This window comes from Haliotis rufescens, unplaced genomic scaffold, assembly GCF_023055435.1.
Source record: "Haliotis rufescens isolate VD_foot unplaced genomic scaffold, xgHalRufe1.0.p SCAF_51, whole genome shotgun sequence".
NCBI lineage: Eukaryota > Metazoa > Mollusca > Gastropoda > Lepetellida > Haliotidae > Haliotis > Haliotis rufescens.
The window spans coordinates 283,700-297,491 of NW_025964235.1; the positions used below are offsets into that span (position 1 = coordinate 283,700).

At 38.3% G+C, this 13,792-nt stretch overlaps 1 protein-coding gene across 1 annotated transcript in view; it reads right to left on the reverse strand.

Moving 5' to 3' along the window:
• The window catches only part of LOC124140734 (homeobox protein prospero-like), a 32,175-nt gene that overhangs the window by 15,289 nt on the left and 3,094 nt on the right, over positions 1-13,792 (reverse strand). Inside the window, exons 2-3 of the mRNA XM_046508449.2 lie at positions 7,897-9,515; positions 1,530-1,684 (exon numbers count right to left, since the gene is read on the reverse strand). Of these exons, the coding sequence (XP_046364405.1) occupies positions 1,530-1,684; positions 7,897-9,515 (1,774 nt within the window). The remainder of the gene's footprint in view (positions 1-1,529; positions 1,685-7,896; positions 9,516-13,792) is intronic.

Genomic DNA, 13,792 nt, shown 5'->3' on the forward strand with positions numbered 1-13,792 from the left:
ACCTAGCGAACAGAGCATCGTGGGAGCCAGTGAACGGGGCATGACAGAGCCTTGACAGAACCTCAGTTAAAGGGGGAGAAAGATGATGGGAGGACGAGGCGCATGGCCCATCTTGACGTGCTGATTAAGAGGAACAATACTCAATCAATAACCAAATGATATCAGTCTTTTCCAATTCTTGTCTGCAATCATCAAATCACACTGGGCCACAAATGGAACTTTGTAATGCATTTCTCTATGGAGAAAATACATTAAAGATATGAGAATATGAAAATTTAATGTACATTAGAGAAAGTAAATGCCTCTACAATAGCTCTGACTTGACTTTGATGGGGAGACCGAGAGGTTTGCGAATCAACGCGGACAGTCTACGGAGAGAGATCGCCCTTCAGCTTCAACTCACAATACCCAATTCCAATCTCATACAACTTTACAAATATTAGACTAGGGTGATTAAGATGGAGTGAGCAAACACTAGCATGATTTATAGATACATTGTTGCAGAGCGATAATGGCCGGATAACAATCCTAGCCATTACCTCTCATCACTGTCATCAAAGGAGATAGAAAACCAGCCCGGCCTCTAGGACTCAAATCATATTTGCACCATTAATATTTAAGAAATATGCATTCTCAGTAGCAGGGTAGTGCACCAAGGGGGCGGTTGAGAAGCATGGCATATTTGTATAGTATCTCCATCACTATCTGGGGGAGGTTCTGGGACCGACTGTCTCCTCATCCCATCTGTACGTCCCGGGGGACACAAACAATTGTGGCTCTCCAGGACAATGCAGGTTATTATACATAATTCCTGCACCACAATGGCTGTCTTTGTGCGCAGGAAGGCACTGCTACCTGCGTCTATGGTTTAGCTCTCCGCTGAGCCAACCATTTGTTGCATTTTGCTAATACCCCATGCAAGTTCATTAAGGACTTAAAGACCATAGCGTTTGAGTGGCTTGGCTGCAATTAAACTCTGTCTTGCACAATTTCCTACAGCAATCCAATTCCAAATATTTGCCTGTTCCTGGTTCTCATGACACTTCATTTACTGCTATCAAATCTTTGCATTGCAAATTTCTTCCCTTTGTACTGAACAAAGCAAGCCAAACTCTCATTTAAACGAGTAATGGTATGAGCTATCTTTATGATATTTCCTGCCCATTAACTATGGCCAAGTTGCTGAAATGCAGACACCAAAATCAAAAGAAACCGAGGGATGGCCATATCTAATGTTGAGTCACCGGCACGTTGGACAGGGAGGAGGCACAAGTGTGTGCATGCATGCATGCACTCACTTATATAATTGAGTGCATTAACCTTTCTTTTAAAAAAAAGGGAAATGCGATTTTCCAAATGCATCAGGTTAGGGAAAATGCCCTGTTCATTAGAAAATTACATTCTCATTACAATTTGCTGTCGTACTTAACCCTTCTGGGTTTTTTTAAAATTCAAAACTGTCCTTTAATGATGATGACAAACCATGGGCACAGATAGAACTGTAAACAATGAGGCTAGTTGGGACTTACCTGAAGTTGCTGAACCATTTCACCAACTGGGCGGTGTTGTTTTTGTTGAACTTGATGTCGGGGAAGTAGATCTTGAGAATGGCTGAACTTGGGTAGCGTACAAAGAAGAACATCAACTTGGCCTTCCGTAAGTGCATGGGTGTTAGATTACTGGTGTACGGCCGTTAAGGAAGATACATATGTACAAAATGATCAAGCAAATATAATAATGTTTTGTTGTTCACAAACACTGCGCTACCACATAACAAAGATCACATAGTTCCAACACATTTTGTCAGATGGCGGCGTGGTGGGGGGCGGCGGTGAGGGGTTGGGGGGTTGGGGGGTGGGGAGGGGGTATTGCTAGAAGCACCTTAATACTATCTTCCCTCACTCACTCACTCATCTACTTGTTCCTAAGTACATATTTATCTTATTACAGTTGAAATAGCAAGGCTCTCTTTAATTCAAATAGAAAAGGTTATTTCTATTTTTAACTTGATATAGATACAAGTACACTTGCTTCACGAGCTTGCCTTTGTCACCATATCACATGAGGCATTCGTGGAAATGACAAAACACTTATTACAATCTCAACTATTATCTAAAAACTAAATGCTTGTATATTTTGTTGTAATCATGGTAATAGCTCTTAATATTTAATATGCATTAACTATAGAACCCTTTAATAACACTTTCTAAAGAATATGTTGAGAAAAAAGTGTAATTATTTCAATTGAAAGGTTCCACTGCCTATTACAGATAGATAATATTTAGATAGACTCAGCCTGACAGAGCTAACAGAGCATGTGTACGGAGCATCCTCACTCCGGTAAATATCAAAGGAGGGTATTTAAAACAAGACAATTTGAAACAAGGAAATCAGAATTAAGGGAATTTGAAACAAATTATTTGCAGAACAGATCTATAAACTGTAGGCATCATTCCATACCTCAGTAACCATGGAAATGCAGAAATTCTGCTCACAAAGTTCCACTGACCTCATTTGTCTGAGAGTCATGATAAGCATGTGTTATTCATATTGTGAACAATTTCTTAACTTTTCAACAACTTGGAATAAATCATTTCTAATTTTCTTCAGAAGTATAAACTACCACCTGTCTAATAAATTGTCCACATCATTGACATACATTATTTGCAAACACACACTATCCAATGAGTAACTGACATCAATATTTTGGAATGAATTAATTTTTCATACTTTCTAAAAAGAGTTTTAAAGATGAACGTGAGAGAAATATTACAGATTGTTTAATCAAGCCAGTGCCTAAACTGCTTAGTCTTCCATGGCTTCTATCAATTCTTTTGGAACAGTTAAATCTTATCAGGGATTTATTCTCAAAGAGTTTTTAAAGATAAATGTGAGAGAAATATTCAAGGCTGTGTAATCTACCCTGTGTTTAACCTAACCTGGCTTCTATCTATTTATTTGGATTGAAAGGCTCCCAATGACTTGTGTCCTGCTTCTGCAGCTGTAGCCACATTATCACCCCCAAGGTATATTCTTAATTACATAAGTATGTATTCCAGGATATTGTTAAAATTATGCATCAAATCTCTCTCAAATCAATTAAAACCTAATGTATATTTCACAACACCTCACTGTTTAGACAGCTTTCAACACAAAAGAAAACAATCAACGGCCCTGTTTCCAACAAAAATAAAAGCTTGTGCTATGGATCAAAGTGTTCTCTTTAGCATTGAAGTTTTATTAACACACTCCTGCATCAACAAAATGGCTGCTTGTACCATCCCAGTAGCTGTTCATCTACAACAGCACTGAGTAAATAGTTTTACCAAATCAATATAAATATCTCTGTCTGAACAATGGCAGCAGATTTCCTTGTGCGTTTTCTATTGGACTCTACGAGGTCAGTTTATATGCTTCGCTTCTTAAGTTCATTAAACATGAGCACAAGCAATAACATTTATTGATATGGTCATAATTAAAAGCGTCCATTTAAAAGGCTCCCCCACTCCATATTGCTCCATACGTGAAGAGCAAATCATCTCTGTGACAACCGTTAAGAACAACTGTTACCAGAGATGCTCCATCCCTCCAGGGCCAGGAGGTGTGGTACAGCTCTACCCATCCTCATCAGCCAATAAGATTACAGGAACACGGAAAGCTACCAAGCAAATCTCAAACTGGGATCTCGACCATTATTGCCTATAGGTGGCGCCGTGTTGAAACAAACACACCAACCCTCAACCTGTTACCAAAACTCATCACGGAACTGTACACAAGACGGATAGTCCGCTCTCTCAAGTGTAACAGTCTCTCGTAGCAATTAACTACACCCATACTTCACTTGTACGGGCCCTGCGATATGACAGCACGGCTGTGCTAGGATATTAGAAATGAAACAAAAGATGCTTAAAGTCCAGCTGTTGCCGAGCGAGTAAATTAAAGTGACAGTTCTGCTTATCATCCTACTCCTCTTATTATCGCTGTCTGTCGGCAGGATAGGCTTGCCGTAGTCGCTCAACTGTGGCAATACATTACAATATCTTCAAAGTTCATATTTCCATAACCATCCCACACGAGTCTTTGTATATCTAGTCAGAATGATTCAGACCAATTCAGGCCGATTCAGGTGCAGAGTTCAGTCAGACTTGCTATATATTCCTGTATCTATTCTTCACAGTCGACTGACAACCTCAAGCTGTTCGTACTGTCGACTTCAGATAAATTAAAACTGCATATATATGAGAAATATGTTATATGTGATGAAACAAAAATATGAAACCTTTGTGATATACAAGATAATACACAAGCCTAGTACCGTTATCTACTTTCCATTAAACAGACGACAAGCTGTCTCCAATACCTTGACTGAAAATTACAGAAAAACATTTATCTTACTTGTAAATTGCAATACTCCGGTTGCATAGATCAACATGAATTAATAACATCAATGCAATACAACTTCAATATGTTCATAGAGTCTAGCCTTTCCTTTTGAGAGAGAGTAGTTGTAATAATTTGAAATTATAATATCTACCTGTCTATTTAATATCATTTCTGAGGGTTTGGTTGAAACAGCATGTGCTAAGCATAAATAACCCCATTCTTTTTCATAGCCTAAAGTAGACGCCAGTAATAAAATATTTGATGCCAAGCAAAAAACTCTTCATTAACTGATTTTTTTTAAACATATTGAAATTATCATACATATTAAAAAAAACCTATTTAATGAACACAGAATTCATTTTTAAAAAACATTGAAAAGTACCTTTATATTAAAACAAAAAGCATAATTTTTGAACCAATAACTTCATTTTGAAGGGTGATTTAATTGTTACACCATTCCCAATCTTAACTGTCTACGTCTGGAAAGATATTCGTTCTACATTTATGACATCTGTCCCATATCGGACACTGAATGAATACCAGTTGTTGAATGCCAATAAGACCTCAGGAGAAATCCAAGTCGTTTGCGATGTCAATCGCTATCACTGTCTATTTCTCAGCCTTGACAAAGGTCCTAACTCATGTAACTACTGATATTGATTAGCATTATGTGCAAAACACACAATGTCTTGTGATTGTATAGTTCTCTCTAATTAAGACTAGCAAGCAGGTAGCACCTTTGTTTAGCCCCTTGGCCAAGGAGAAAAGTAATTATCTCCTTTTGTGGAGATCTACCTGTGTCATTGCAAGGCATTATGGGACAAAACTGATTTCCAGATGCTGTGCACAAGTTGGCTATTGTGGTGTGAATATTTCCAGGGAGTTTACACACCATTAGAAAGTGAACAGACTCCAATAATCAGATACCAGCCGGTAGCTTATGATCAATGGAGAGCATTTGTGGAATATAACTTGAATAGAGAGAGCTTTGTTGTCTAATGTTGCCGCCTTGTAATGGCACTTGTTAGACTGCAGACATACACACATAGATTGTTTATTTGTCTACTTGTAACACCTACACTGTAAGTTAAGACAGATAGTCAATACCACACAAGGCAGTTACTCTCAGATGATTATTCTCCCACAATGGTCAGATATAATCTGTAGATAGTCAATATGTCTTTAAACATTTCACAAATTATTCTTTCCAAATATGAGCTAATTAGTATCTAAACTGTGAAGTAAAATTAATTGCAGATAATGCAAAACATGATTTTATAATTACAAGTTCAGAAAATGTGGTCTTTTGATGGTTGAAACGAATTAGGTTTTCTTATCCTCAGCAAACTTAAGATCTCATTTTGATGCAAATAAAAATCAATTTCATCCATTCAAAACTTAATTGCTTCATAAACATCTGTAACAAAATCTTACATCGTTGTAATCTTAACCAAATAGTGCATCTACATATACATACATTGTCTTTAAGTTTCCTATTTCTTCAAATAATAACGGAATCAGTCACGACACTCCTCATCATAAAATGTTTTGTCATACCGATCATTGCCTTTGGACCATATTTTTTTTTTATCATACATTGAAAAACACGAATGAAAGATAATACATTTTGATTGCCAAGATATTTCAGGGATATACAGACATCAAATAAGCATTACAAGATCACCAAATAGCCGAGACACAATTCCTTTGCTTAAGGACAAAATCCAAAATGCTACTAAGATACATTAAAATGTGAATCTTTTGTTCTTAAGATATTTTGTCCTCATAAAATTTTAAAATTAGCTTTTTATATGCAGAAGCATTTCACAATACCAAAATTTATGAATACAGAATATGACACTTAAATAACTAAGAGAAAGTCTTGCCTTGCAAGGAATTGCATTTCAGACAAATGCTAAATCCATATTTATTGATTAAAAAAATGAAATATCATCCCCTTTTTAGTTTGTATGAGATTATCATTGATTGTTAACTTGATCAAAAGAGGTTATAATTGATAAAGAATCTGAAACAGTTAATTGCTCCGCTACAAAGCTGATGGCAAGATCATAGAGAGCAGAGCCTTGCATGAAATCTTTGTTGAAATCAAGGTGCGAAATGGGTGGGGCCGTGTTTCAATTACTGGCCGAGAAAGGCACGAGGCCCATTTGATCCTGCCTCACATGCTGGGCATGGAGAGGGGTATCGGGTTGCTGTCTTCACGCTTCTGATGAGAATGAAAACAATGAACACAAAGGCAAAATGCACAACTCATTAATGTGAAATGCTACCAAATCAATGGAGGTAGAAAAGCCTTCTACATGGTTCAGCTTAAGAAGTTGCTGCCACCATAGTATCGCACAGTCTTAATGTATTTCTCATGTTTTCCATCGCGGGTGGTGTTACCTGTCTATCGCTTCCACAAAAGATGGCGGACGAGGGGAAATCACGTAGGAAATTATGAAATCTTAGCCGAACAAGGGCGAAGAAAAATTGCATCTGCAGGAAAACAAAGCATTTCTCTACTTGATGAGTCTAATGGCTTCTACCGTTAATGTAGCCTATTGTGTTCCACATCTGAGAAGTGAACCGCGTTAAAATGATCTTCAAGCTTTTATCTTTCCCGCACAAACAAAACGTTGTTTGCTCGCAGGAAACAACGTAATCAATTTAAGTATTTTCATTTACTATCCTATAATTATTCGTTCAGATATCAACAGATTTTGATTTGATAAAATATCGCATTATAAAAATGAACTTTGAGATGTTTCTTGGGAGAATTAAGTGCATTGATTTTCTAGGGTACAGTTTGATGGAAGTGTTTGTTAAGGAGGCCAATAATTAGACAAAGGTCAATTTATTCTGTAGGACACTGTTTCCAGTGTAACTGATACACCGGGCTAGCCGGGTATCACTCAGACTTTCAGACTCTCAGACTTGTTCTACTTATCATAAAAAGTAAGAAAGATGTTTTTATTGCTTGCCTTCATTTTGCCGCTGGCAACACCTACACTGTTCAAACACTTATTTATCTGAAAGTCGGAGAATTAATTAAAACACTTTTGTTAATAGGAAGATTTGCTTTCTCCGCTTTGAAGCATGGAATAAATTGACTCATATCAAAAACAATGTTAACAGAAAATATGGCCAACATAGCAACAGATTCTGATGAGAATTCAAGTTCCAATCTAGATAAATTTAGACACTAAATTTTGTTATAATCTTATGTGAAAATAATGAAAATGTGCATAAATTAACATACAAATTAGCAAGATGATAATTTGGGAAATTAGAGAAATACTCAATCGTTGATGAAACCATCACTTTTCATGGTTGATGCAAGTCATTGTATCCAAACACGTAGCAAAATACTCATGATTTTTATCACTGGATTGTCTGGTCCAGATTTAATTATTTTTATACACTGCTGTCATATAGCTGGAATATTGCTGAGTGCAGCTTTAAACAACAAACAAACAAACACTGTTTAAAACCTGTTTTTGTAAAGGATATCATCTGCATCTGCCCATCCATATCACTGCTGGGAGATACATCAAACATGTCGGACTTCCCCATGTGAGAGAAGGCTTCGGAGGGGGACCGCGGAGAGCCAGAGTCATTGGGCGGAGAGTGGCTATGTAGGCGGTGATCCGGGAAACAGTTATCCCGTAGCGAACTAAAGGCGAGAATGTCTGACTGCTGAAGACCAGGGTTCGGTATGGCGACACTTGTTGGTAACATTGGTGGCAGGAAGTGTGGATATGACTGGAAATGTCGTTCAAGGTCAAGATGATGAGAGGAACTTGGAGTACTGTCCTGAAGAAGGGCAGCTTTAGCACGAGGAGAGAGACGCGTATCGGTCACTTTCGTACGTTTTTTCTTCGGTGTGTTGACTATAAGAGGAAGTGCCTCTGTCTGTTCCGGTTCCTGGGCGTACAGAGGAGGCAGCACTTGTGTCGGCATGTAGTAGGGAAAATGGGGAAAAGGCACATGAGGAGGAACATGTTGAGAACGAGCTACTAAATCATTGTCTCTGGTAATTGTTTCAAAAGCACTCAGCTTCTCGCCGAGCCTGCCCAAAGAGGCGTCAGAAAAAGGATCAGATTTAGGCGTATTGTTGTTGCTCTTACGTTCTGGATTGGGAGCATGCAAAACCTTCTCCACCTCCTCCACTACTGTTTTCTTAGTTTCGACATTGTCTTTCACAGCATGCTTCTCTATCATCTTACTCATCACATTTTCCACCACCTTGGTAATGGCTCCAATTATTTCAGTTTTTAATGAGTCCATCACACTGTGCATGTCTCCAATGTGTTGAACGGAGAGAGCACTACTGGTCAGCTTGTCAAAGCGATCATGGTCCTGAAGTAGCTGCTGCATATGTCGCAAGTCCAACTCGGACCTTCTCATAGGGAAAAAGTCGTCCCGTACTGGTGACTTACTGACCCCATTTTGGTCTTTGCTAGAAATGACCTCATCAGATCTCTTGTGATTCATGTCACCAGATCGCTCATCTGCTGGAAGGTCATCGTCACACAACTGGTCACACTTTCGCTTGACCGCCTGGAGCTGCTGCTGAAGCTGGCGAATGTGTTCCTGGAGGGCCATCTGCTCCACCTTGCGATACTTCCCCTCCGAGCTGCCATTACTACCATCATGCTGCTGAGGCTGGAGCTGTTTGCGTTTAGGTCTCTTGACTTCCATGGCCTTAAGAGAAGGCACATCTTCATTGTCTGATGGCACTTGTCTCATACTCGACAAAATATTTTCAACACGAGCTCTCTTGGCTTCTTTACTGTCATTTGCCTGCCACTCCCCGAAACTTCCATCTTTCTGCTCACCCATATCCTGCTCCTCCTCACCCACACTCTCCATCTCACTGTCCACCTGAGGGTCAAGGTCATCTGAGACATGATCCCCATCAACGGAAACATTTTCACTGTGAGACATCATAATGGCTGAACTGGCTTCAGAAGGATTGTGTCCGTGGTTCATCACATGCATACTCTTGTTAGGATCATTATTGTTCAAGTTCTTTCCTTTGTTCTGAAGTATTTCCCGCAACAGGTGCGATGTATCACTTGGAATGTTTTCCACGGCTGGCATCATGTTCCCGTGAAGAGTCTTGATAGCTGAAACAGGTGAACAATAGGTGAGTAATCATGTTACAACAGTACCTTGCATGCATGCACCAAGAAAATGGCAACAGCTTGAAGGATAAAAAAGCAGCCCATCAAATATATGAAATTAATCAGTCATGTGGAGATGACAAGTTGTACCATATTAAGTTGGAGCTTAGTGAACAGTCGATGCAGTGGTGGAATTTTACTCTCGGCCAATCCATGTGGTTCACCTAAATCTTATATATCAACAGAGGAGGGACACAGTAAGAGATCCTGTATATACAAAGGGGGGCACCCCGAGATGGCATGATTAGCATACCCTGAAGAACCCAAATACCTCAGTCCTAACTAAATTCACTTTTTGTATTTTCAGACATTTAGTTATTCAATAAATTAAGATGTAGTTAAGTTTGACATGTTATCTCTTTTGTTTCAGCTCAATGTGGTGATATTATATTAATTAATGTATCAGAGCAGGGTCCCTCATTGATTAAGGTAGTGTAGATTTGTTACAGGCATTGCTCCTCACTTCTACCTGATCAAGTATTGAATATCAATACTGTTTTTTGTGTTTATTGGGTTTTTTACTGAAAGAATCAGAAATTTACTAGTTTTATTAAATAAATAGAATTTATCAGTAAACTTAGTTAAAACAACTTACTTGAAAGAACTGCAATATTATCATTAATAATTATTATATTCAGATTCTAAAGTGGTTTTATACGCGTGTTAATAACAATCCATTTATAATTGTGAATTTCGACATAATATGAAAAACCATAAATATCGTTCGAAACAATTCATCATGAAGTATATCTCATTTCTTTCGGCACGACACACGTTTTCTCAAGCCAAGTCACGAGACCGCACGTGCGTTCCGTCAACTTGAATGTCTATTCTTAACCATTACGTAATTGATTATGAAAACGTTTATTTAAACAAAAGTGGGAACGAGTTTCAAACTGACAACAAGTACAAGTACACTACATGACAAAGGATATAAATTTCCGGAAAAGATGTTCCCAAAATGTCGACGCATTGTTTAGCAGGCCCCCCAATCAGGTGTCGCGGGAAGAGCACCTGTCTGAGAGATATTTGACGCACGGCACCACCTGGTATATATTACAAATATTCTGTGTTGTAATATCAGAATTTAGCATCAATTGTTCATGTACCCATGTCACAGCGCACGATTTCTCGATCAAATAGATTCAGCTTTGACAATAAATGTAGAAAAATCTTTAAACGGTCATATCCCAATGTAAATCGATATTATGAAGTCAAAACGTGTTCATATAACGGGCCCATATGCATTACAAGCTGAAAAGATGTTTAAAGATGTTGTCAACGCCATCGATTTATCACGTTATGTCGAGAACATATGTTTAAGGTGCGCATGGCGCTGAACATCCTGAACACATACAACCGGGGGTGTCCACTTACACCTTCATAGGCAAGCTGGCTGAAGGCTTTCTCAAAGTGGGTCTTGTTTGCAACTTTGTTTATTCAGCTTATTGACATTAATTAATCGTGTGTATTTTCAACACATTTGACTATAACGAACACAATGTTCCTTGGTGAATGATACTAAAGCTGACTCACTGACGGTCGTACAAGTTAACGATTGAAAAACTAAACTACCCAAGTCCCAAGCCTAATAACTACACGAATGAACACCTCAAATATTAATTTCCTAATTGATCTAGGTGTACAATTGTAGTTAAAAGCCAGCGGCCATTACTGATAACTATACACACATCTAAACAACTCGTTGGCTTATAAAAATGTTAATTCATACATAGTTAAAAAATGAAAAAATGAAGCGCAGTCAAAAGGCTCACGCTCAATGATAAGTTAAACAAGGGTTATTCAAAAAGTCTTTGTTCTAGTGATAACGCGAAAATACCACGCGCATACATCTAGTGACCATCGCGCACCACAACAAAGACAAAACCCCGAAGAAAGTACAAGATGGGCCCCTCACCTTTGACAAAGGCTTGTCTCCTACACCACGCCGTACCCTCCTCAACTTCCAACTGACAACTCGCAGCTGTCTTTGGGTGTTTTACTTATACACGAAGCAGGTCAGCGAAGCGGAACAGTTTGTCATCCTATCACCTCCCTCTCCCGACAGGTGAGAGACACCAGCTACTGACCGCCTCATCAGTTCAAGACACACTTAGTCGCGTGGTCAGTCTCGCGCACCTGCCGTAAGTTCGTGAGCTACCTGGGGACGCCTCGGGGGGTAAAGGTTACTTCAAAGAATACCGATACAGCTCTGTCCACATTAACATCATGTGGACTTCTTTATGAAGACCCACTAGTGTCTGTTATAATTGACATAATGTTTCCAACTGGCTTACCAGATTTTAGAAATTCTTTAATTAATTGTGGACAAGTCTAAACCCTCGTCATTGTACCATTCTCATACTATTCACCTATAACTGCTATTGTCAGATGAAGAATCACCCCTTGTCGGCTAACGTTTGATAAATGTTTTTCCTTTGCATTTTATTCACTTTTATGCAGTAATTTTCAAAATGTACGCAGTGAACATGAAAATCGACACTGAGAACTTAAAGTTATGTTCATAAGGAAATATTAAGTTTTAAAGTCCCCTAAATACTTTTATCAGGAAAGCTCAAATTTCATAAATTAGTTGAATAGGACACAGCAAGGACTTGATAAGATTTGTGATTGGGAGGTTAGTTTGATGTCTCTGTCAGTCGGACGTGAAACTACCTCTTTCTGAAGTTTGCAACTGTGTGGCCCATTTCCCGAAGCAGGAAGCTCCAGTGGAGTACGTACTTCAAACATTCTTATTCTTATACACTGACGATGATACATACAGAACTATTTCATATTTGGGGGAAATAGTGCTGAATCATAATAGAAACATCACGCGCGCCTTCAATTAATATTTCTGTCGCAGACAAAACCCGTTATACGAACTGCTATTCTTTCGTGCATGGCAGTCATGATTAACATCAAATGTCACAGGCGCAGCCAATAAGAATGCAGGGACTGTGGCGTCACACATATGCAAATTTCAAATATGCTTGCAAAGTGCATCCCAAATGCCTGCGGTTTCTACTTTCCTTTAAACGTCGAAACATCGATTGTCTCAACACGGCGTTACAATTTGGATTAATTTTTACCGACTTATATCGTCGGTTTATATCACTGAAGTAAGACAACAGATGGGCGAAATGGCACACGTGTGGATTAAAAATGCTGTGAAAAGAAACTGGGGAGATGAAGGTGGCTGGCTATGTAGTCTATATACAGCAACATCTGCAACAATAGAGAACACTCGCCCACAGCGGACATTTTAGCGTATATGACGCTGCCTTAATTATTTACATACAAATATTTATTTATTTATTTACCTTTATGTATTATTTATCGATCTATTTTCTTGATAAATTCAATTTTCTAATAAAACTCTCCATTTATTAAAAAAAGGTTTATATGCTATTGTTATACACGTAAGCCATAATGAATACTGGTGTTATCAGAAGTAATTCGTTAAATCTTTCGGATGTGGGAATAAATCAAACCTGTCTTCAGTAACTTTTTAGAAATAGTTTCATATTGCCTCCTTCCGTCTGTTGATGTTGCCAGACCAAGTCAGTAGTCAACAATAATTGTGAGACATGATGGCTGTATATTTTGATAAACACTTCTGAAATCTTACAGACATTATTCATTCAGCGTTTACGGCCCTGCAATGAGAGCGCGATCAACAACACTTGAATAGCATAATTAACATGAGTAATTAACAAGTCAATTAACAATCGACATATGCACCACTGTCAGCCGGTAATACACTGGTGTACCACACGCCAACAAGTGTTGATTACGAGAGACAATTAACGTTCGAGTAATTCAGTTTTCTGACAGTCAGCTCCTAAACATGCAGCCCGATGTCGCAAAGGTCACCGTGCATTAAAACATACAAAGAAAGTGCATTCCATGGTTTTCATTCATTTATATGTCTTTCCTACATTGATATACAGATATGTATTTTTTTAATCAATTGTTTCCAACAAAGCCCCTGTGATCTGTGTACATGTTATTAAATGGCTTATTGATTACCACTGTGAAAACAATTAATTCTTGATAATAGTTTCAGGTCAATGCTTAAATGTGAGTGAACCGACCGTCTAACGAATGACGACGTATTTCAATTACTGCATGTAAAAGTATTGTTGAAATATTAATCACATCGATCATAGTATTCAAAATGAACTTCTTAACTTGTAGAAATATCGTGAAAGTGACGA